The sequence below is a fragment of the Barbus barbus genome (assembly GCF_936440315.1).
Source record: "Barbus barbus genome assembly, chromosome: 23".
In the NCBI taxonomy this organism is placed as follows: domain Eukaryota; kingdom Metazoa; phylum Chordata; class Actinopteri; order Cypriniformes; family Cyprinidae; genus Barbus; species Barbus barbus.
The window spans coordinates 11837153-11863412 of NC_136751.1; the positions used below are offsets into that span (position 1 = coordinate 11837153).

The 26260-nt window shown below is 36.4% G+C and overlaps 1 protein-coding gene across 1 annotated transcript in view; it reads right to left on the reverse strand.

Annotated features, from left to right (window-relative positions):
- Positions 1-25178, reverse strand: part of dhx36 (DEAH (Asp-Glu-Ala-His) box polypeptide 36) — a 35086-nt gene extending 9908 nt beyond the window's left edge. Inside the window, exons 1-15 of the mRNA XM_079374416.1 lie at positions 24690-25178; positions 24159-24298; positions 23805-24042; positions 23684-23722; positions 23337-23507; positions 22872-22951; positions 16677-16751; positions 15810-15976; positions 15445-15526; positions 14517-14657; positions 14072-14177; positions 8775-8862; positions 8177-8232; positions 7934-7998; positions 4314-4457 (exon numbers count right to left, since the gene is read on the reverse strand). Of these exons, the coding sequence (XP_079230542.1) occupies positions 4314-4457; positions 7934-7998; positions 8177-8232; positions 8775-8862; positions 14072-14177; positions 14517-14657; positions 15445-15526; positions 15810-15976; positions 16677-16751; positions 22872-22951; positions 23337-23507; positions 23684-23722; positions 23805-24042; positions 24159-24298; positions 24690-24980 (1883 nt within the window). The 5' untranslated portion in view covers positions 24981-25178. The remainder of the gene's footprint in view (positions 1-4313; positions 4458-7933; positions 7999-8176; positions 8233-8774; positions 8863-14071; positions 14178-14516; positions 14658-15444; positions 15527-15809; positions 15977-16676; positions 16752-22871; positions 22952-23336; positions 23508-23683; positions 23723-23804; positions 24043-24158; positions 24299-24689) is intronic.
- Between the last annotated feature and the right edge of the window lie 1082 nt (positions 25179-26260).

The following is a 26260-nucleotide window of genomic DNA, read 5'->3' on the forward strand; positions in this document are numbered from 1 at the left end:
ATGTTTGTATTGTGCAGGGTAAAAACAATTGGTGCACTGTTAATAGTTACTCTTTTTTTATTTAAAATACATATTTAATTGAGTTTTAGAGATTGCATTTGTAATAAAATATGGATGCTCCCGCCTTACCTTAGAAAGGTATCATGGAATGTAATTGCAACAATATAACATTTTTAAAACAAAGTGGTTCTATTGTGAATATAGATTTGATTTAACATACAATTTTATTAAATTGTTTTAAAAATACATATTTTGTTATATTTAAGAAAAAAGTTGTGTCCCCCAAATTCATGTCTGTAGTGTTACAACAATGGATGTCGCCCCTTTAAGAAAAGGGAGAATTCTATTTGGACTACTTCCTGTGTGTAAATGTCACTGCAGGTGCTGGTTGATCTGGGGGGTGCATGGGGAGTACGTTCTTATTAATTTTCTTAAAGTTAGCTAAATTTTATTTTATTAGTGTCTGTGGTGTTATGTTGATAACTTGCAGATCTGACATATTTTAATCAAAATTTTGATAAATACATACTTATTAATATTTCCAAAATGCCCCCTGATCTTGAAATCATCATGATGGCAGCCTCCATTTTAGAAAAGTCTGGATTTAGGCTGATTTGCCTGTGGTGTTGCTGTCTGGTAACACCACAGAGCCTCTAGTAACTTGCAATATAAAATCTGTGGTGTTACTTCAAAATGACAGACATACAGGTGCATCTCAAATTAGAATGTCGTGAAAAAGTTCATTTTTTTTGTAAGTGATTTCAAAATGTGAAACTTTCATATATTTTAGATTCATTGCATGTAAACTAAAACATTTCAAAAGTTTTTTTTGTTTTAATTTTGATGATTAGAGCTTACAGCTCATGAAAGTCAAAAATCAGTATCTCAAAATATTAGAATATTTACATTTGATTTTCAATTAATGACCATGCCTACAGTATAAATTCTGGGTATCTCTTGTTCTCTGAAAACACAATAATGGGGAAGACTGCTGACTTGGCAATGATCCAGAAGATGAACATCGACGCCTCCACAAAGAGGGTAAGTCACAGAGGGTCATTACTGAAAGGTGTGGCTGTTTACAGAGTGCTGTATCAAAGCATATTAAATGCAAAGTTGATTGGAAGGGGTAGGAAAAGGTGCACAAGCAACAGGGATGACTGCAAGCTTGAAGAATACTGTCAAGCAAAGCGGATTCAAACACTTGTGAGATCTTCACAAGGAGTGGACTGAAGCTGGAGTCAGTGCATCAAGAGTCACCACACTCAGACGTCTTCAGGAAAAGGGCTACCAAGCCAATGTCAGAAGCATCTTACCTGGGCTGTGGAGAAAAAGAACTGGACTGTTGCTCAGTGGTCCAAAGTCCTCATTTCAGATGAAAGTAAATTTAGTATTTAATTTGGAAAACAAGGTCCCAGAGTCTGGAGGAAGAGTGGAGAGGCACAGAATCCATGTTGCTTGAAGTCCAGTGTGAAGTTTCCACAGTCAGTGAAATTTATACCAGGAAATTTTAGAGCACTTCATGCTTCCTTCTGCTGACAAGCTTTATGGAGATGCTGATTTCATTTTCCAGCAGGACTTGGCACCTGCCCACACTGCCAAAGGTACCAAAAGCTGGTTCAATGACCACGGTGTTACTGTGCTTGATTGGCCAGCAAACTCGCCGGACCTGAATCCCATAGAGAATCTATGGGATATTGTCAAGAGGAAGATGAGAGACACCAACCCCAACAATGCAGATGACCTGAAGGCTGCTATCAAAGCAACCTGGGCTTCCATACCACCTCAGCAGTGCCACAAACTGATCAACTCCATGCCACGCCGAATTGAGGCAGTAATTAAAGCAAAAGGAGCCCCTACCAAGTATTGAGTACATATACAGTAAATGAACATACTTTCCAGAAGGCCAACAATTAACATCCATCTCTGTCAAAAATATGCACAAGCATTAGCCAATCATTGCAGTGGGTGTTTACTTCGGAGTTTACAATCCACAACACCTATTCAAACAGCATTTAGATGAGGGGGGAGGGGTCAAAAACAGGACAGAAAATAGCCTATTACTTCTAAATTATGTTTCCTTTGATGTAAAAATCTTAATAACATAAGTAGACCTCAGAGACCAGTACAAAATAAAAAAAAGAGGCAGATCATGGCCCCTTCAATAGACAATTAGACAATATTTGAATAAAATAATAAGAAATATTTATTTCCAACAACTGATTGAACAACATTGCATGTGTAGCGTTGTCAAGGTAACATTTGGTCAGTCACTCCCTACCCCGAGGGAGTTCCAGACATTTATGAGAGAGTAATGTCCTACACCCTCCAAAGAACACACTTCAAGGGCTCTGCCGTTTGAAGGGAGTAGGGCATAGGGATGCTCACTTTAGATATAAAGAAATGTAGACAGGAAGGATGATATAGGCAGGACGGAAGCAAGGTAGACAGGAAGAGACAATGTTTTTATCCGTCATCTTGGCCAGCTGCAGTTGTGGATCAAAGTTGATGCCAACAGTCAAAGCTTTGTCTACGCAAGACTAGTCAAAGCTTGCTGATGTGAAAGTCAATTTGCTTTCCCATGAATAATGCAGCACTATGGAGTTACTGTGGTAACGGAGCGGTGTGCGTGTCAGTGTGTGGATATACACAGGTACAATGAGAGGGGGCATATATTTGGGCGTTTATGAATGAGTATGAAATTGAAATGGTGTGTCAGAGTCTGTGCTGAGCAGCAGGGTAGATTCATGTAGAAGCTAGTGCCTGACTTATTATCCTCCCTCTTTTATACAAACACACACACTATCACTCACTGTCTAAAAAGCATGAGTCACTGTGCCAATTTATCCCCCAACATGTAGACACCAGAAAAGCACTCTGCCTCACTCATACTCATACACATCACACACATACCTGAAATCAGTTTAGTTTGCCATTTCAATACACATTTAAAAAAAAAAAAATGTACATATACACAAATGCATCATCCATTTACCATAGATAGAACAAAGTGAGAGAGCCAAACAGGATCTGAGATATTGTATGTGGCATCCAACTTCAAGAAAAGCCAACAGAAAGATTTCTCTTTACTTTCCTATCAAATCACTGAGATAACAATGAAGCTATTCAAGGACACATCTTTCCTCTCTGTGTGGACTTACAAAAAAAAAGAAGAAGAGTGAAACCTTGAGAAAAGCAGTCTTGGCTCAGAGATAGACAGACCTTTCATGAACACACATACTGTTTTTAGATTCAGACTAATTGGGGTTTGTTCACACCAAATGTATATTTTTGCCCAGATGAAAATACTGTCATTATTTACTCATGCTGCACAATGTTGTTCAAAACAACATATGACCTGCACAAATTTTTTTCTTTCCCAGGAAAAAAAAAAGAGGAAAATCTCAGTGCAGGTCTTTTTAATACAACAACTGTTTAGTGTTAATGTATACCAAAAATGACATGACTTTCCTTATTCTGCAGAACTCAAAATGACAATAGGTTCAGAGGTCAGTAGTTATAATTTGTCATAATTTCTTCAAGTTAAATCAAACTTTTATTTTGATGATCTGTTGTGAAGATCTTTCTGTTTCAGTTTGTATTTGACGGTAGTTTTTTCTCACATAAAATTGTGAAAAGCTTGTGAACTGAACTCTCAGAACAGCTCTGGAGAAGAGGTTTATGTGTTCATGTTCTCATTTATTGAGAAGCCAGATGCTGAATACAGTGAGTGTGAGTTTGAGTAGTAACTGAAACTACGCCACTCTTTCACACAGAGCAACATGCACTAACTGGCTGTTTTCACATTTATTTCATATTGAGTAAAAATGATCAGAGCTTATCATTGTTATTGACAAACTTTATTGCAATCTCAATATGATACTGTTTGATATCGTTCAGCCCTATACAGTATATATAGTTGTCAAATAAAATGATTTATATTGTGATATTAAGTTGTCGTCAAATGACCTACTCCTAAAATGTTTATAGTTTTGGTCACAATGAAGTGTCAAGTCTCAAAAAATGTTGTATAGCATTGACCTGTTATTTTTCCACAAAAGAAAGTAATACAGGACTGAAATGACATCAATCCTATCATTATATATATCATGAAATGATTCGCTTTATCCCACAGCATTCCTGTAATACAAGCATACACTGCATATTCTCAGAGGTTTGATATTCTTCCAATATCTGACTGAAATTGGTTTTGATACTTGTGAATGGATTGAGGAAGAGCTGCTGATATATGGAAGGAATAACACATAAAAGAGGATGAGTGAGGGGAGGGAGAGAGGGAGAAATATCTGTACCTGCCAGCACGGCCTTTCCTCTGTTTGGCGTTGGCTAAGCTCACCCACTCTGCTGTCATGGTCCTGATATTGTTCTGGGTGTCAAAATGAGTTTCTTTAATCTTCCCTCCATCTATCACGTACACTACATCATCTATTGTGATACTGAAAGAGACAGGGATTAAAAGTAACACATTAATATCATCACAGAAATAGAGGACCAAAAATATCCTCTAAAGATTAAATAAAATGAAATAAAAACTGGTCATGTCCCTAGTCTTGTTTCATCAATTCAAATTATTTTATCAACATGATGACTGAATGTTGTTTTGCGCTACATTATGGTAAAAATTTCAATGTGACTGTGTACTAAATGTGTTTTTTACTTTTTTACTGTCATATACCTCAATCTATTTATTATCAACAATATAACAAGAAAAAAAAAAGTATATTATATATATATATATATATATAGACAAAGTTTGTGTCTACATAATGTGTGTGTGTACGGAGTATTTTTATTATTTATAAATAAATACACATGTATATATTTCAGTAAAAAAAAAAAATTGTTTTTGTATGTGTGTGTATGTGTGTGTATATATATATATATATATATATATACACATACATGTAAATATTTTAAAAATATATACTGTATTTTGTATGCGATTAATCGCGATTAATCAGCGCTAAATTATTATTAAAAAATATGAAATGGCATATGTCTTACTAAGTGTAACCTTTTACCAGTCAAGGTGGAAAAATCTAATAAATAATAATAATGTGAAGATAATATAATAATACATCGAAGTATACAAAGTATCAGCAGCACATCTTGACATGGCCCAGTGTTTTACTGCACAGCAAGTGCATAATCAAATATTCGTTTGAAGAATTTGAAGAATAAGTTGTTTGCCAACAAAATATTAATTTTGAAGATAATGAAAACAACAATTGTTTTTAACCCTTGTGCATCAATAAAAAAGAAAGTTACACTTAGGTCCATAGTGGACAAAAATGTCCATGTCAAAAAAAGGGTCATAAAAATTGGAAGCTTGGGAGCACAGACTTATGTTTGGTCTCATTTTAAAGAAGACCCATGGCAGATTATTGTTGAAGTAAAAAAGGTTTAAAAAAGTGAAACCAAACAAAAGTTATACAGGTTTATGAAAAATGATTTATTAACAATATTTTTTTTATTTTATGAATACTTTATATATTAAACATGTTGAACTCTAAACCTGCAAGCAATTCAAAGCCATTAATCTAAACAAGTTGTGTTCCAAATTTGAGGTTGATATCTCAAAAAATGAGCTTTCAGTAAAATTGTGTTTAGGCGCAGTACCACATTTTCCCCATTAGATGCCAGCAAAACTCTGCTGGTGCACACAGTGCTTGGATTTGTGATTTACAGTAGAGTTTCCCTTTCTCAAATTTTACAAGAACACACATGCACATACAATTTTTTTTTATGACACATACAAACCACATTCAGACATCCATACCAACACACCCACACAATTATAGCTGCATTATTTATCCAATTGGCTCTATAATATGCAGACGCAGAAAACAGGAATAAAGCAAGTATTTGCTTTATAGACCTTTTATAGACCAAACCTTAAAAAAATGGCACCATCTGGTAAAAAAATAAAATAAAAAATGTTGAAGCCTTGCCAACAGAATGAAAGCCTATTAACAAAAATTGCATAATTTGAACCGTGAATAAACCGTGAATAAAAATAGTGGTTTTGATGGGGACATTTTTGTCCAAAAGGCACTGTGTAAATATTTTGTGTACCTAGTGCATACAAATTTTAAACTTGGGAGCACAGAGTTAAGTTTGGTCTCATTTTAAAGAAGACCCATGGCAGATTATCATGGAAGTAAAAAATTAAACCCAAAAAAAGTTATTGAAGTTTAAGTTTATGAAAATGCTTTATGAACAATATTTTATATAATATAATATAATATATATTACACATACATATATATATATATTAATTATGTTACATGTTGAACTTTAAACCTGCTAGAAAATCTAAACAAGTTGTGTTCCAAATTTGAGGTTGATATCTCAAAAAATGAGCTTTCAGTAAGATTTTGTTTGGGCGCAGTACCAAATTTTCCCCATTAGCTGCCAGCAAAACTCTGCTGGTGCACACAGTGGTTGGATTTGTGATTTACAGTAGTTTTATTTCTCAAATATTACAAGCACACACACACAATTTTTTTTTTATGACACACATACATACCACACTCTGACATCTATACCAATACACCTACACAATTATAGCTGCATTACTTATCCAATTGGCTCTATAATATGCAGAAGCAGAAAACAGGAATAAAGCGAGTATTTGCTTTATAGACCAAACCTGAAAAAAAATGGCACCATCTGGTAAAAAAAATAGTAAAAATTTATTTTTGAAGCCTTGCCAACAGAATGAAAGCCTATTAACAAAAATTGCATAATTTTAGTCAAACGGCACTGTGGTTAAAAATAGCAGTTTTAATGGGTTTCAATGGGGACATTTTTGTCCAAAAGGTGCTGTGTGTTTCACTTTTTTGTACCTAGTGTAAAATAGATTTATTAAAGGAAATAAGGGTGGAATATTAATTCCAATAAAAATACACACCTAAGCCAAAATGTATGCAGTTAGCATTAACACAGGCAAAATTATCCAAAAAAAACCAAAACTAAAATGGACAAAATGTCCATAAGGCTGCACAAGGGTTAAAGTAACATATCACATAGTTCAGATCCCAAATAGAAGCCAGATGCTGAATGCACTGAGGCAGCTGCTCAAAACGAATCCTTCCAAATTATAACAGATACAAACAGATAATGAAATATACTTTATTTGATTTTATTTTATAATTGATATTAAAACATCAGGACAGTTTCACACTATTTGGTATACTATACTAAGTAGATCAATGCTAGTTAGATATACATTCTGCGTCACTAGACTCGAATATGTAATAATGATTGCCGAAACATTCATGTATTTAAGGGTAAAAAGAGCGGCCAATGCTGCTGTCAACGGAGTTATTATATTACATGTTCATGTAAATGCAGTGTGATTGCAGTTTAATCTCGTCTTCTTGCAAACTTTTCAAAACCATATATGATAAAATTAAATATGACAAAGCTGACATAACTGTAATGAATCTCTAATAGCTGATAAAAATCCAACAGCATTATAGACTCAGAGATGTTTATTACCATAGACCAAACATTTCAATGGCAGAACAGCATGATGATACTGAGCGCAGTTAAAAAGAGATTCACTCATGAATTTATTTATGAAACCCCATCAAATTCTGGCTGCTTTCAAATCTTTGTTGAGTTTGTTTGTACAGACGATGCTTGAAGCCTGTTTTAAAGCTGTGTGCTAGTCAGTTTAGATTTAATTAGCTGGCTCTGTTGCCAATTGGCCATCGCATGGTCTCAACTTTTGCATACTGATGGCACGAACTTGAAAAACAGTGAGAACCGTGTTAATTATTCTTTTTCACACAAAACTGACAAATGGTTATTTGAATTTTGACAGAGATTCATCAAGACATAGAAAAGCACAAAACACAGAGAGAAAAACAATTGTACAAACATGAGCGCACACACTCAAGCCCACCTGGTTTCTGCGATGTTGGTAGCGATCACGATCTTGCGCACTCCTGGGGGCGGCTTTTTGAACACCTGAGGGGAGAGAGAAGCCAGCTGTCATTCATGAACATAATAGCACTATTGAAAGTTTGAGGCACTGGACTTCACATGGAGCTTAGCAAATTCAATTCAGCAGTCAGATGGGAGGGAAAGATTGCATTTGTGAGCTGTTGCAGGAGGCAGAGAGCTTGCCACAGCTGTCTACACTTACCTGAGTCTGAGACACCGTGGGCATCAAAGAGTGGAGTGGGATGATGACAAACCGATCTGAAAGAGAGTCGAGATTTGAGCAGAGCACAAGTCAGAACACAAAGTGGCCACTAGCATACATGTCTTTGTTGTTATATCTGTGTAAAGACAAATGTAGCTGCGATACATGTAGATTCATTTTTGTGTTTCTATAACAACCAATCATAGCCTGGCTTAAAGTGCTCTCTCTATCTCTTTAATGTACACAAGTAGAGAAAGAAATGAGAGGCTTAATTACCACATAGAATTGATGTGCTAGATGTACATTTTTTTTTTTTTTGCTCTGTCAAAACGACAAAGTTTATTTGGAATTATCACCATCAATATTTTAGCCTTTTCAGTAATTCTCATCACCAGTCACCACCACCCATCCAAGTTTTGATTTTGACCAAAGTTTTCTAGCATATTTTCTTCGACTGCTCGGGAAATGTCTGGTCTGACTAATTTTAGACTTTAATTTAGCCAAGAAATGTAGAGATACAAAAATATATCTTCATATTTACAGGTGAAACTTCATATTACAAACAGGGACCAAGTGACTAAAAGACTGAAACATCTACCTGATTTAAACATCTGGTCAGCCATGAGAAAATCATTCAGGGTGCTGATGTTGTCCCATCCAGGAAGAAACACTAGAATCGCTCCATCCTGAAAGAAAAAGCAGCGTTAATGTGTCAATAAATGCACAAACAGAAAAACTTTTTTTCAGAAATTCAAAAATTTGGGGTCAGTAAGATTTTTGGAAAAATTTATACTTTTATACTAACGATACATTAATTGATTAAAAGTTACACTAATAACATTAATAATGTGATAGATTTTATTTTGAATAAATGCTGTTCTAATAAACTTTCTATTAAATCAAAGAATCCCAAAAAAAAAAAATAATAAATCCACTAAAATATTAAGCACATCTGTTTTCAACAAATGTTCTTGAACAATGTAGGATCTCTGGCGAATGTTAACCAGCCATTTAAAGGTGCACTAAGTGTTTGTTTTTTTCCCAAAAGATGTTGATATTTGAAAGCACCAAAACAAACATGCCCATAACCCCAATAGTATCTCACCCTTATTTTGAAATCTCTAAATGTAAAGCAGTAAGCTCATTGGCTGCGTATTAACCAACCAACTTGTGCCAAGCAGTTTAATGCTGTAAATATTATCAATTTGCATTAACGACACGCCAGCCTGCGAACCATCTAGTTTCATGACAGAACTTGCCATTTATTTTAAACTATAATGATATTTCAAAATATTACTGTTCTTACTGTATTTTGGATCAAATAAATGTAGCCTTTGTTGGCATAAGAGACTTTCAAAAGCATTAAAAACTAAAACTTACCAACCACTATAAACCATTAAGAACACATTAGCAACCGCATAACGACACCTTGGCAGGCATCCGCAATGGCCTAGCACCCCATGAGCTCCGCAGCTCCATGTGTCATATGATTGTTAACCACTTAAATCACTCCACACAACCTTACTTGCACACAAACACACAATTAATGAAGTGTTTTCATTATGTATCATTAGACAAGTTCAGAGAAAATTTCTGGCTGTTCTTAAATCACCACAAGGACAAATGACATTCCCACACTGTGATCTGAGGGGTAATTTCTGTCCTAAAAACGGAGCCGCCTACCAATGTCAGATAAAGTGAATCAAATCTTTTACATTAGCAAAAGCAATCTGAGAGGTTTACCCTCATAAAAATGCAGCGTTGCCGGAGGGGAGGGGGAGATAAAACATCCCAGGCGGCCCTGGTTCTATATTTAACACCCCAGCAACGTCACATCGAGGGTACATGACAAATTAAACAGAATCTTCTTACTCTTGCAATGTGTGCATGCACATGAGCGTGTCGCTGGTTGCCCATGCCAAAAGGAAGCATTTCAGAGCATTCTGTGACCCAGATTCCTCTGTGTAGAGCAAAACAAACCTGACATTAAAAAGCCAAGTATACCCAAATGTTACGATTAAGAATACTTAATCTCCCTGTTCTGCTGTGACATCCAGGACTGTGACACTGATGAGAAAAGTGCCCCTTTCGACAAAAACAAACGTGCTTTTCATCCTCCTCCCGCAAACAAAAAGAACAGCCATATACAAAAAGACTTTGAGGCTGACATGATGGGACTATTTTATACTTCATGATACAAAGTGAGTTATTTACCCACCATTGTAAGGGTTACCAGACTTTATTTCTTCTCAGACACATAAATTCTTGACTTCTTAAGTTTAGTAGAGCCAGTCAGAAGATAGTGAAGTCAACAAGTATGCTTAATCTCCAGACAACATTAATTAAAACTGCTTTTGATCTGTGATTTCATGGTTTGGCTTCTTAATTAGCCAATCGCAATAATTTCCTCCTGAAAGACAGGCCACACTGCAGTATCTGACAGCGGCCAGTAAACACAAGCTGAACTCTGATTTCTCTCTTGCTGTACGGTTCTAGTAAGGACCAGAGGACTTTAAGCTTCTCATACAGCAATTATGTAAATTTTTGACTGCATAAGACTGCAAATTTTTGTCTGTGAATTCTTTTCAGCTCTATACTTGTTTGAACATTTTGCAGCTTTTTATTGACAGCACAGTACGGAGAAGACAGGAAATGATGAGAAGTATAGAGAATGAGAAACGATCCAAGCTTAGTTCACCGACAATGGCACCAATGTGTCATAAGCCAACTCACTACAATGGAAAATGACCTAGAATAATATTATTATCTGACTTCAGGAATGAGATACATGTTTTATATTATATCAAGGTTTTACTAAGGACTCTTGGGCCCAAATAGAAATTTGGACTTGGTACCGTATTCATTTGTTCCAAAGTCCCTTTCACTCAGTGGCCATCTTTAAAGTACATCTCGGGCATGAAAGTGCAGCTCCTATCTCTTTGAAAAGGGATACATTATCCAAAAACGTTATCCAAAACCGCCCAGCTTACAATTCATGTTTGAAAATCATAAAAAAAACAAAAAAAAAAGAACAACAGTCTCATAAATGTTGTTTCTTTTGCTCAAATAGTGTTAAAAAACGTATTTTTCAAGCTAGACCAGCCAACGCTGGCTGTTTCTATAGCAACCGGAACTTCTAGCAGCAGCTGCAGTGACACGATGATTTTACCTATAAGCAGCTGGCTCTTTTATTCAGAAGGCAGGGCTTTCTTCGATAAAGCGGCCATATTGAGCGATGCATTTTCTCCCCATTCAAAACTATACGAGTGACACTTCTTTGGGCATTCTATAGTCTTTATTTAAACAGCAAGGAAGATTGCGCAGAAGCTACTGAAGCGCCCATTTTATTTTGGTGTCATATTCAGAATGTTAAATTAACCATAAAAATGGAAAATCACTTTTCAAATGGATAAATTAATAAAAATAAAGTTAAAAATATAATAAATCATATTTAAATGAAAAATTAAACCCACTGACAGCTGAAGTAAATAACACTGATTTTATCGTTACATTGGCACTTGTCAAGGGGTGAGATATATTAGGCAGCAAGTAAACAGTCAGTTCTTGAATTTCATGTGTTGGAAGCAGGAAAAATGGGCAAGCAAAAAGATCTGAGTGACTTTGACAAGGGCCAAATAGGACAACTTGTGAACCGGCATCAGGGTTATGGGCACCGAAGGCTCATTGATGGACATGGAGAGCAAAGGTTAGCCTGTCTGGTCCGATCACGCAGATGAGCTACTATAGCTCAAACAGCTAAAACAAAACATGATAAAATGGTGTCTGAAAACACAGTGAATCACAGTTTTCCATGTACAAAGTTGTGTAGTCTCAGATAACCCAGATAACCCCTGTCCATTATTGAAAGCACATACAAGGCCAACATGGTCCATCCAGCAATGGATGAAGGTTGCTTTGTCTGATGAATCATGTTTTTGTTTAGATCGGGTAGATGGCCGGGTTCGTGTGCATCATTAACCTGGGGAAGAGATAATAACAGGATACACTATGGGAAGAAGGCTGGCTGGTGGAGACAGTGTTATGCTATTGGCAAAGCTGAGCTGGGAAACCTTGGGTCCTGGCATTCATGTGGATGCTACTTTGACATGTACCTAAAGATTGTTGCAGACCACGTACATGGCATGTGATGTTCTCTAAAGGCACACGCCGTCTGACACACTGCAAACAGTTTAGGAATGGATTGAGGAAAATTACAAAGAGTTCAAAATGTTATCTTGGCCTCTAATCTAATTGAGCATCTATATGATGTGCTCTTTCCAGCACATTCCATACTATCTGACAATCCTGATCTATGGAGGCCTCACCTCGAAACTTGCAGGACTTGAAGGATCTGCTGCTAATGTCTTAGTGCCAGATACCACAGGATACATTCAGAAGTCTTGTGAAGTCCATGCAGTATGAAAGGGGGTCTACATGATATTAGGCAGGTGGCTTTAATGTTGTGGCTGATTTAAAATCATTTAAAACCAAATATTTGATTCCTGTTTAAAATGTAGTTAAATTAAACTTCTAAAAAAAAAAAAAATGCAATTGTAAATATATTTGCCAGTAGATTTCTCTGATAATTTTTCAAATGTTTTACTTTTATTTAACTACATTTTAAAACACAGAATAAACAGACATTTAAAACTTTTTAATTACTTTAAACAGATTTAATAATGTATTATTTATTCTAACTACATTTTAAAACACATTACATGAACACTTCTACATATGCCTATAAATTTCCCATTAAAAAGGGATTTATTTTCATTTGCATGCCTGAATTATTCAATGTATTCATTTTATTTTTAAGTGTCATTCCTAGTCCTCCATATTTTCTGAAGTTTTACATTTATAAATGCAAGAGTCTCAAAAGTAAACCTTATCGATCTTTTTTTCCAAGGAAGAATGATTGTGAGCCTCAAAAAAAAAAAAAAAAAAAAAAAAAAAAATGAAATGAAAGATGAAAAGGTGAGAATACTTCCCTTGTGTAATTTCTGATTTATACCACCACTGTCTGTTTGAAATGCATAATAATAAATGGGCTGATGAAATCTACAGCGATGTCTCAATTTCTATTCTGTACCATCTATTTGTTCCCTAAAAAGTGCATTTTTTAATAAAGATAAGTGTATGTTCAAAACACACTCCATAACTCTTGCTTGTAATACTGTACATAGGCAGATTTATACTAAAAAAATAAGCCGATTAAAGTCTCTTCCAAATGAACATTTTTAGAACACATTCACCCTCAAAGACATGCTGACAAGCCCCCGTGGATCTGCATTGGCTTACATCACCAAAGTGTGACTTGGAGGATAACCACAAGGGCTGACAATGTCATTTGAGACAGTGCCTTAAAGGCACAGCAGCCAATTTAAGTCTAAGGGTCAGAGATAGGAATGGTTTTAAGCTAAATCATTTCTGACATTTTAATTACACCACAACGGTGGGGGGGAAATGAAATGAGCGCTTTCAGGGTATAATAGTAGGTTATAATATTTTAGCGTTATACCTCTCATATTTGAGAATTCAGACTAATTTTATCCATGTTGGGTATGAATATATAATGATATGAAAACGATGAGAATGTGGTCTTTAAAGAGAGAGATACCAAACAGAACCTCCTATTTGGAAGCTTTTATCTCACCCTCTGAGCAATCATGTGACACATGCGCCCACATAAAAGAGCTGACTGTGGACAGAAGCAATCCCAGAGGAGAGAAGAGATGTTCATTTCACATCAGTTCAGGAGAGGATCTGCGAAGTAGTCCTATTAGCACACATTTCATGCCAACATGTTGCTGCTTTACAGGAGACTCACCATCTGTCCCTGATTCGGCCAAGTCACATGGACACACACATAAAAAAACATACAGGGAAAGCACTCACATCCTCTTTCATCACGATGTGTCTGATCAATGCTACGATAAGCTCCAGATTGATCTTGTCATCATCATCCATCACCTCCAGCGCATCAATGGTGCTGTCTGAGTACCTGCCAATCACACAGCAGAGAGGTCACGCTACATCACATCTCGGTGACACAACAAGCACTGGTAAATATTTGCTTTTAGATTTCACCTTTATAAGCTGCAAGACACACAATATAACTGCAGCCCCACCAATAGCTTTATTTTTAAAACGCATTAAATAAATTTGTCATAGTGTCTGACATGCAGGTTTGTAAATGTAATGCCTAATTCATCAAAACATTCATTAACTTTAATGTGCTTGCACATCGAGGTGTGAGATGGTGCTTGCTGTCGTTCAATATGGGAATAGATTTAGTACAGCCTGTATAGAACAGAACACAGAGATTATCAAAAAAACGAACCGATCTCTGAGCGTACGAGCGAAGCAGGGCCAGCTCTCGCGGTATTCGGCCTCCATCTGTTCTTTCTCTGGCCGTACATTCTGGCCGTGCATAAATCCCCTCCTATAGCGAGGTCTGCGGTCCTGATGTTGTGGCTTGAACCTAACAACCAAAGTTAGATACTCCAATTAGATACTCCTAGTCCTATATTCAGTGAGTCAAGCTCACTGTATTGCATCTACTGCAGTCACTGAGCTACAACATAATGGGAAAATCTAAAACGGAGTCACCAAGTTATTCCAACCTTAAGGAATAGTTCACCCAAAAATGTTAATCCAAACAGACATGGATAGTACAAAATGATAAACTGTATAGAAAAGAGCTGCTTAAATACTGAATTTTATTTTCATTTTTTTTGTTTAATCATTTTTTTAATTTGCATGTTAACACCTTGGATCAGCTTGAGCCATGTAAAAGCTGGTATCTTAAGTTCTTAATCTTAAGGAACCAGCAGTGCAGCGAATTAAAATACACTATCATTTAAAGGTTTGGGGAAAGAATGATTTCTGAATGTTTTTGAAAGAAGTCTCTCATGTTCACCAAGGATGCATTTATTTGTTTAAAATATTCCTGTGGTGAATTAGAAGAATTTTTAGTAGCCATTATATCAGTGTCAGATGTTCTTTCAGAAATCATTCTATTATGCTGATTTGGTGCTCAAGAAACACTTATTATTACCACTGAAAAAGTTGTGCTGCTTAATATTTATCCGGTAACTGTCTTTTTTTTTTTTAAGGACTCTTTGATGAATAAAACATAGAAATATAAATCTTTTAGTCAACTGAATGCATCCTTGCTGCATAAATGTATTCATTGCTCACTTCTTACTGACCTCACATTTTAGAACGACACTTTTGTAAATATTCCATAAAACTGTAAATGAGCTCACCTAAGCAATTCCACCACATCCTCCAGTAAGTACTCTTTCACTGGGTAAGTGTATCCAGGAATATGGATCATGGAACAATTATCTGTGAGAGTAAGAATCTGTCACATGCATGTTTCTTCTTGCTTGGTTGGATTTCCATTGTTCATAATATGACTTTTTCCCCTTGAATGCTAAAGCTATTATCCCGGTCATTACACTACACTAGGCATATCGTGTTCCTTTGTACAGAGCTTTATTAGGCTATAATTTATTATACATATTATATTATAAACAGAAAGTTAAACAAATGCTGCAAAACAGCAAATAAATCAATCATATAGCATTTAGCTATCTTAATTATTTGAAGACAATGTTATTTCTCTTACTGAAATATTTGCTGAATTTCTCAGCATTAAGCGTGGCACTCATGAGGACTACTTTTAGGTCCTCTCGAGCACTTAACAGGTCCTTCACGATGGTGAGAAGAACATCAGACTGAAGACTCCTCTCATGAATTTCATCCAGGATCAGATGACTTACGCTTGAAAGATATCTGAGGGAAAAAAAATGATGATCTGAAGCGACCTACTCATAACTGACACCTATGATATTTCTTGAAGGCCACACATGGTTAAAGACTTTAAGGATATAGCAAGAATCTAAAAGAATATTCATATCAGTTGCTAGGTCATACAGACAGTATTCAGGTCTTTCCTGTAAGCTTCTGTCTGCACAGGGCAATTTGAGAGTCGCATCTGTTAGTAAACACTGTTGTCAATCCCAAACACTGACTCTGTAAGTGTACCCAAAGTGACAGCATACAGATCTCGAACAGGCTTTTATCTGGGACTTCTGTGTATGTGAATATGTCAGCAGTAAAACAGAAGAAAAAAAAAAAGAAAAAACGACAGTGCATAATGTGTTTTCTATGTGGGTTGCGGTAAAAGCTGTCTGAGTGGATGAGTCAAGCTAAGAGGCATGAACGTTACTGTAGGCATCTCCCCTCTGCAGCTGCTGAAGCAGAGATGATGAGAGTGAGTCAGTCAGTCATACTGAATGTATGGGCAATTATATGTTTGACATTGCTTTGAGTATATATAAGTGCATGCTGCACCCTGCACACCGGCTGTGTACTGATTAAACACAGCTCATCTCACGGGGTAAAGAAAAGTAAAAGCAGACAGATAGAGGATGGGGGAGCGGGTTATGAAACAACAGAGTGGAGTAGAGAAAAAGAGGTGTAGAACACTTACGAATCTGAGCGGAGCCACTGAAGAATAATGCCTGTAGTACAATACAACACTGAGCCTTGTTTCCGTGGTAACCGACTGGAAAGCAGTGCCAGAGGATGAGGGGGGGTGGGTTGAGGAATAAAATAGGAAAAGTCAAGAGTAAAAATGAATTTCATTTCAATTTCAATATTAAAATAAATAAATTCTAAAATCAACATACTACACACTAAAAGCAAGAACATACCCTTTTTAAATAAAGATAAATCAATGAATGAATAGATAAATAAATACATGAATGAATTAAATTCATGAAAATAAACAAATGAATGGAATGTTTTCAATAAAGAAATGCTAAAAGGGAAAAGAAAAATGCAGAACATCCTGACCACTCGTTTTAATATTTTGTAAATTTATATAGGCCTGTCAAGCTTCCAAAAGCAACCATAAAGCATCTTAATAGTGGGCTATACAAAACATGCAATATAATACAGACTAAAATTCCTCACACGGAAACTGCTATTGCTTCAAAAGACTTTGAAATATAGTAAATGTGTCATATGAAACATTTGTGATACATTAATAGTGCTTTTGTGTACTTTTCAAATCTGCGTTGTAGCTTCATGGAAAAGATTAGCACATTCTTCAATATTTTTCCTTGTGTTGAACAGAACACACAACATTTGAAAGTCATATTAGTAATCTGAAACGACACAAGGATGAACAAAAGATGATTGAGTTTTTCTTGAGGTGAACTACTCCTTTAAGAAAAAACATCTTAGGCACATTATTACTACACAGAGCGAACGAGACTTGTTATTCTGTCATAGAAGAGGAAAAATCAGCTTAACAATGAGGTCTGTGTCAGTAATTCAAATTAATTTTCTATTTTACATAACACCGATAACTCATAAGCAATTCATAAGCCTTCAGAAGACTATGCTAAACCTCCTTATCTGCTACCACACACTGTCAGACACTCATATTAGGGCAATATGGAAAGGTGTCTGTGAGAGCCAAAAGCTTTAGATTGATGTATATGTGAGGAAGAGATGACAAAAAACAAGAAAAAGCAAGGTCCTGCACATATGAACCTCTCATGGCCTACAGAGGCCTTTCACATCTGTACTTCTCTTCACCTCTCCCCTCCTCCATTTCTTTCTCCTACCCCTCTGCCCTTCCACCTTATTCTCTCAGGTCCAGTACTCCACACTTCCTCACCACAGCAAGACAAGTTTAACAACCTATTTCTCTTTTCCCCATCCACACCTTTTCACATTATCACTCCATCTCTTTCGGCTCAGCAGAAGCAACCGATTCCCCACTGACTCACTTCTATGTACCCACCCTTCTCCCCATTTCCGTTTTCTCATCTCTTGAAGGATTTCATGTGTGTGACCTCTGAAGCTGATAACCAATCATCCAATTAGAAGATAAAAATAGCATTAAAACATTACATAAAATTTCAAGTACTAGCATAATATACTGCTCAAGTCCCCCAACAGATGCACCGTTGAATAGAAATGTGCACTACTTAAATTTAATGCCAGTTCTGTCTAGAACTTTATGCCCCTCTCTAAAGACATCTGCCGCTATCAAGAGCAACCCTAAAAGAAAAAAACAAAACAAAAGAGAATCTAGAGTCACAAATGAGAATAAAGGAGATTACAAAAAACATTCAGATGCATAGCAGAAATAAGAATTTGGGAGTAAATGTCAAAATGTCACAAGGCAATATTACATTGTGACATTTTCACATTTACTCCCAAATCATGGAAGGTATGATATGGCAGACCCCCAAAAAAAAAAAAAAATAAAAAATAAAAATAAAAAAATAATAAAAAAAAAAAAATATATATATATATATATATATATATATATATATATATATATATATATATATATATATATATATATATATATATATATATATATATATATATATATATATATATATATATATATATATATATATATATATATATATAAATAAATAAAGTACATATTTTTTTTTTGTATTGATTACGTTTACAATGTCTTTATAAAGCATCGCATTTTTGGTGAAATTGACTTTCAATTTCGCATTTTTGGTGAAATTGACTTTCAATGGAAGGACAACATGAGGGTAAGTTAATGACCATTTTTTTTTCTTTTTTTTCTCTCCCTTTCTCTTTAGAAATTTTAATGCTTGCCCGGATGCCATTAATAATAAGACAAGCTAGTAGAAATGGGGGGAAAAAAGAACAGAGAAGAAGAGTTGTGAGATGTTTGGCAGCAAGCTCTAATCAGTCTTCAGAAGAGGCAATTATCTGCTCTCGGACACAACATGTTCCAGTGACCTTGCTGCTTAATCCACTTTTCATTCTCGCTTGAATAAACGCACACACAATAATAAATAAATAACTACACTAGACTAAACGTATAATACTGGCACATTTACCCTCCCTTCCTGACAGGGAGACAAAAAACAAAACAAAAAACCAACAACAACATCATCTCTCAGAACTCAAAATGTCATTCCCAGGCCAAAATAATTATTGAATCTAAGCTGCATAAACGTCACACTCAGAAATCAGTGACAACATAAGGATAAATACACACCACCACAAACATTTTCACATCAACAACACTTCACCCAGTGTTGGTGAACTTGGAGAAAAGCACTTTCAAGGAGAAAACTAGAACAGATAGTATTACTTCTAAACACCAGAAGACAATGTTGTTTTTAGAGTTGCTATTTAGTCTAACAATATGATATAAAGAAAATGCTGTATCTTGGTTGAACCGATCTGAGGAGTATCTCCAAATAGCCTTCTCAAGTTAGAAAATTAGATTCTTTTTCACAAGGTAACGTCAGTCTGATCTTAACTGTTCAAATAACACATTTTGGCTCAGAATGTTTCACAATCCTGCGAGTAGTTGCTGTGATTCATTTCACATGTGAAGAGTACAGTCAATCAATAAACAGTGTTCACAAAGAAATCTTAAAAGGTACAGTAGATAAATATAAATAAATATTTTCTACCCTTCGGAAACACTCAGATTTGAAATCGCAACGTCATAGTTCTCTTCAAAACACCTCTTATCATGCAGAATCTTTCTAAACTAACCTTGAGAAACATAATATAAAAACCCCAAACTGCATTTCATGATCATCATGACCTTGTGATTGGTATAATATTTAAGGGCTTAAAAGGAACACTCCACTTTTTTTGAAAATAGACTCATTTTACAACTCCCCTAGAGTTAAACAGTTGGGTTTTACCGTTTTTGAATCCATTCAGCCGATCTCCGGGTCTGGCGGTAGCACCTTTAGCTTAGCTTAGCATAGATCATTGAATCTGATTAGCCCATTAGCATCTCGCTCAAAAATGACCAAAGAGTTTCGATAATTTTCCTATTTACAGCTTGACACTTCTGTAGTTACATCGTGTACTAGGGCCGAGAGGAAAATGAAAAGTTGCGATTTGCCTTTCTCTGCAAGCTATTGAAATCCCCCATTTTTTTGTCCCCCCATGACGTAGAAAGGGGATCTTATTATAATATTACCGCCCCTTAATCTACTAGTTTCCAACCAAGGTGCCGCCATTGTGTTTTCGCATGCGACAATGGGGTACCAGTTCTGACTGTGAAAGTTCAAGCAAAGCATGCTAACTGTTCTGCCTTTGGCTGCAATGACAAGTACAGACCACTATTTAGAGTCCCAGCCTCAGAGGAAACAAGAGAGCAGTGGATTTATTGATTTATATACTGTATATGACGCTGCTGCCATACAAATCTAATATAAAACATGCAATTTCTTCCCCAGCTGTTTACCTTCACAGATATAACTGACTGTTTTGTAACCATGGCCATAGCCAGGCTTTGAATATTAGTGAATTCTGGGGTATTGTGCTATAAAAACCCTTGCAAATATAACTCATTATATATACTATAAACACTTTAAAAGCGATGGCACGTAGATGCTTGTGAAAGATATTTTTGCAGTTTTGGAAGGATGATAATTTTTTAATCATATTTTTTGCATTAAAATGTATTAATACTTTACTATGGGGTGGATAATTGTATCAGTTGCTTATTATTCATGCAACAATACATATATTAATGTTATAGTTTTTATTAATAATAATTGTTATATAGATGATAACTTTGTCTAGTGCTCTTATAAATCTTTTTACCATGAATTTGTTCAAATTGAACTACAATACTGAATGACATAGCATAGACTTCTTCATGGCTACTGTTTGCACAGGCCATTTCATTTTATTCTGTAACCTGTTCTACAGATCTGAGTATTTAAATGCTAACTTTTCTGACAGATAATGGTTTTTTGTTTTTTTTATTTCCCTTACCGAATGTGCTATCCTGTCAGCAATAACCTGTTCATGGGCTATTTTGATTGCTGTCAGGTGATGCAGTGTTGATAGATATTGCTATTAAAACAAAAATCTTAAAAAAAATAAAAAAAAATAAACCAAAGTATTTCAAATGTTTTGCAAATAAGATAAAGATATCGCTAACCCTAAACTGCAACTTCCCTCTATTAACTTTCTAAAGTGTCAAATTAAGTGGAAAAGACGAGTCCAAAAACGCTTATAATAGCTGGTTGTGCCCGCACCCTCACACAGAACTCTCTCAAGACTCGTTCACTCTCTGCATCTCGCAGCTATCATTTTCATTCTACGGATGCTAAACATTCTTGCAAACTGTCTAAAGTGAATTATACATGCAGACATTCATACGAGGAATTTTAAACAGCAAATCAGACATTCAGAGAACAAATTTTATTTTTGAACATGAAAAATTTAATTCTGGACCTCATAGCTGGCTACGGGCCTGTTTGTAACTCATGTGTTTTTAACATAAACTTGTGTGTAATTGACGGTTTAAGCGCAATAAGACATGAAAGGGTTTAGTTTAGTACTCACATGACATGCATGCTTAGAAAACCAAACAGATGTTTTTTGGCAGAATATCTAAAGCTTGAGCTGTAAAGGCACTGCCCTAATCTGGAAAAGGGTGTGGGGAGCAGCAGCTCATTTGCATTTAAAGAACAACAGAGTGTTTCTGCTTCCACTCAAAATAAGCATTTTAAAAATGATATAATAAATGATCTGTGGGGTAATTTTGAGCTGAAACTTCCCAAACACATTCTGGGGATACCTGAGACTTTCCAATTCACTGTCAGAACCTGGCTATAAAAGATAGCTTCCTTAAACAAGGATGGTGACTACAAGATTAAAGAGGTCATCGGATGCAAAATTCACTTTTACATGTTGTTTGAACTGAAATGTGTCTTCGCAGTGCGTGTACACTCCGGGCGCTGCAGCATAAATGACTGCCCACTGCTCCGGGTGTGTGTTCACTGCTGTGTGTGTGTTCACTGCTGTGTGTGTGCACGTTGGATGGGTTAAATGCAGAGCACGAATTCCGAGTATGGGTCACCATACTTGGCAGTATGTCACTTCACTTCACACAACCACCCTATAATGTTGTTTTTTTGGTTTTTTTCAATCTCCCAAAATCATAACCCCTTTCTCAAATCAAGCCGTTCTCAGACCCAGGCCGCTCCCACGATTGTAGATTGACACTGGTATTTTACCTTAGACCCACCTTAAGTGAGCTGTCACTGTTTCGACACCGGCGCAGGTATAGACAAGAATGGCTCCTAAGCGATTGAGGTGTTTTGTTGTTGGATGTAATAATGAACATAGCAGTCGTCATTTACTCCCGACATCTGATCTGCTAGAGATGCAGAGGATTACTTTTAAAGGGAATGCGCCCCCCCCCCCCCCGATCTACCTTAATGCGTCTATGTTCGTGCAAATCATTTGTGATCAAGCTACTCCAGAACGAGTACAAGGTTTTTTTATGACTCTTTGCAAATCGCTTTTCATAATAATGTGCAAGTTAGCACATTCCTCGGCTAATTGAGTCTAAAGTTTATAGTCTCATGAGAACGGCTCGTCACCCCACAGAAGAGAGGGACGGAGAGAGCAGAGCTCATTAGCATTTAAAGGAAAATGCACCGAAACAGGTCACCGTGAACAAAAAGAGTGTGAAAAGGTAAAAAGGGTGTTGTTTTACACTAACATTGAGAAATGTTAACTAAAGTATGTTATAGACTTTTCATTAAGACCCTAAAGAATCATATCAACTTGTGGAAAATGGACATCCGATGATCCCTTTAAGAATGACCTGCAGATCTGATTCACTCACCTTTGCAGACGGATCTGATACCCACAGGACTTCCCCTCTCCCACAGACTCTGCCCGTTCTGCAGCCACCCTCTCTGCAACCTAAGCAAAGTACATACTCTTAGCCTTACATCGTTTCAAAAATACAGATGCTCTACAAATTATGTAGGAAGAGTGGGATAAGCTGTGCCACTTTTTACTATTAAGTTTTCCTCTAATCAAGGAAAAATAAGAAAAAGTGGCCAAAATAACTTTATTTTAAATAAATGCTGTTCTTTTGAGCCTTATATTAACCAAAGAATCTAAAAAAAAATGTATCACAATTTCCACAAAAATATAAATCGGTACAACTGACTCAACACTGATATTTCAACTGATTTTTATATTCTGAAATATATTAAAAGAGAAAAGTTATTTTAAATTCTAAAAATAGGCCTAACTCACAATATTTTATATTAAATATATGCAGACAGCATCTTGTACTTACAGATATGGCGCTGATACGCCTTGGCTGTGTGCAAACCACCCTGCAGAGAGAGCCTATGCCCCTCTCAATGAAGTCATCAAGGATGAATTGAGTAACCTGGGTGGTCTTCCCACAGCCAGTCTCTCCACTGATTACCAGTACCTGGTTAGCACTGATTAGCCTAATCAGCTCCTACAGTAAGACAAAGACAGAAAGGGGCATTAACTAAAACCCGTAACTTCTAACGGCTGATAGCTAACAGCTAACTTATTTTACACATTAATACTAAAGACTCAAAGAGGTTAAAACATACCATCCATACAGACACTGTATATGCACAAGCAGCAATCACAAAGGGTGACATTTACCTCTCTCATCCCATAGGAAGGCAGCTTCTCTCTGAATTTCTGAAAAAGGAAATGCCACAATAAAGCTAAGACGTAGGCAAAAGTGTTAAGGTTTAGTGAAATATTTTTCAGTCCGTCTCACCAGCATATCACGATATCTAGCATTATCGTTTTTCTTCTTCTGATCTTTCTTGAGCTCCTCATCCAGTGAGGGTATCCGCCCTACATCTTGGAATAAGTAATCCAGGTCAGTGTCTTTAAGTTCCTCTTTCACACTTGCTCCCAACTCATCCTCATTCTCCTGTTTCTCCTCTTTAGGCTCAATTTTTGGCACTTTTACAATGTTCTGAGGTTCTGGAGGATCATCTCCATCAAAGTAACTGGAAGGCAGACACAATTCTGTTAAGTCTGGAAAACGCAATTTTATAATTCTATGATATATCCATGATTCCCACGACTGTGAACCCTAGTGATTAATACAATATTGCATTTGCACCTGTGGCCACTGGGCTCCTCCTTCACCCTCCAGCTCTGAGATGTAGAGGGGTGCGCGTCTCTGCCTGCATCTCTCTGGACAGAGCTCAGCAGCTGAGTAATGTGCTGCTCTCGTTGTTCATCCATCTGAACAACAGCCCTCTGAAATGACACACCATTCTCAGACTTTCTCATGATCTTAAAAATCCTTTTGATTAACAGGCTTTTGCTTAAACACCTGAAATTTGTTTTGTAGACAAATAAGAATTGTGCTCAAGCATGAATTTCTTACAAAACTGACCAATGGTATAGTATACACGACCTCCTTCTGTAATGTTAATCTTATAAAGTTAAATGCTTTAATTATATTTTTTTTAATTCATAACTTGTGTCCATCTTATTTGCTATTGATAAACATGCATTACAAATGTCTTATTATGCCAGCCACTGACTTATGTTGCAGCTTTCTTATAGAACACGTTGCCAAGTACTGCAATTCAACTATATTGCATAAAAAAATAATCAATAACTTTTGCAACCGTCTCCTACTCACAGATGTCCTCTCTGCCTCAGATCTTTTGATTCCACCCCATTTGGCATACCACAGTCCTATTTCTCGACCCTTCAAATGGGGTGGATGTTTGCCTCTTCCACCTCCACCTCCACCTCCACCTCCTCCTCTTCCTCTTCGTCCCCCTCCATGTCCCTGCTCTTCCCTTGAGTCCCAGTCCGAGCTCCTCGTGTATCCTCCACCTCCGCTGGATCCAGCCCCTCCATCCCACCTGGAACCTCCATCACCGAACCGCCGACCCCCACCACGTCTATTACCATACCCACGATTCATGCCGCTGGACTGATAAAGCACCACGATCCCATTAACCAGAGCCGCTGTTGTAGTTCTGATGCAGGTTCAAAAATGATAAAGTGTTAAGATGCCACTGAATGTCATTTACTACTACGTTTATATTCCAACATAACGTTATTTTCCCAAATATCTGGACTGTCGTACATATATGACGAAGATGTTTTAGCCGAGGCGAGTAATAATGACGTCTTGGAGTCCGATTGGTGCTGGCTGCGCATGCGCTGTAAATTCAAATTCAAAGCGATGCTGCTGTCACTTGATTTTTTTTGCCTCTCCTCTCCCAAATCCTAATCAATTATAGGTAGGCTTGAGGTATAGCAAAAAATAGACGTAATTTTGTTTTATTATTATCGCTATTCATTTTTTTTATTATTTACATTAAAATAACTGCTTAATCCAGCCTAACATTACTGGTTTTAGCTAGTTTTAGCAGGTCTCCCAGTCTGACCAGCAGAAAGTGGCCAAAACTAGCCAACAGTATTAAGTATTTATTTATTTAAAATTACTGCCTAAGGCATCATAATACCATCGAAACACTATAAAGGACGTTTTGTATTTGAAGGTCAGTGGCTGCACTCATCCATGTAAGTGAATGTATTATCCAAGATCACCTTAATCTATATCATTGAAAAATCCCCCATTTTATCCCACTATCTTCTGGGATGTAGTCAGTTAACAATGTAACAAATTGTTGTTGTTATAACATAAAATCATATACACACACACACACACACAATAAAAGGCTTTCCAAAACAGCAGTGTCATGGTGAATACTTGTAATGTTCATCTCAAGACCTAGAGACATTAATTACGTTCACCCAGCATCTACCTTGATTGTGTAATCTTATAGATAAATCTCCAAATCTGAGAAGTTGTCTCCTGTTTTCCTGCTGTGTCGCGCAGTAAAAAAAAAAATTAACAAAATGACCTGTGTTTACTCCTATTGAGCGTCAGACTTCATGCAATTGTTGAATGCTTATACTGTAATTGGTCTATGCACATATTGGCATCAGTGTCTTGTTTAAAGGCAGCAGAGCAGAGGCAGGGATTAACAGGGAGGTGTAACAGCTACTGTTTTAACAGAAAGCAGGGAGATAATTAGAACCCTGTCGCGTTGTGATGGGAGAATTGTGTGGGGAAGGTGCGGAGGAATTATCCTGCAGACGTTTCCAGACCCTGTCATGAAATATGTATTAGATCTTTACCATCACAGCAAGTCCTCGTTTTTAAAATAACCTACACCCACCATTCTTTCTCTT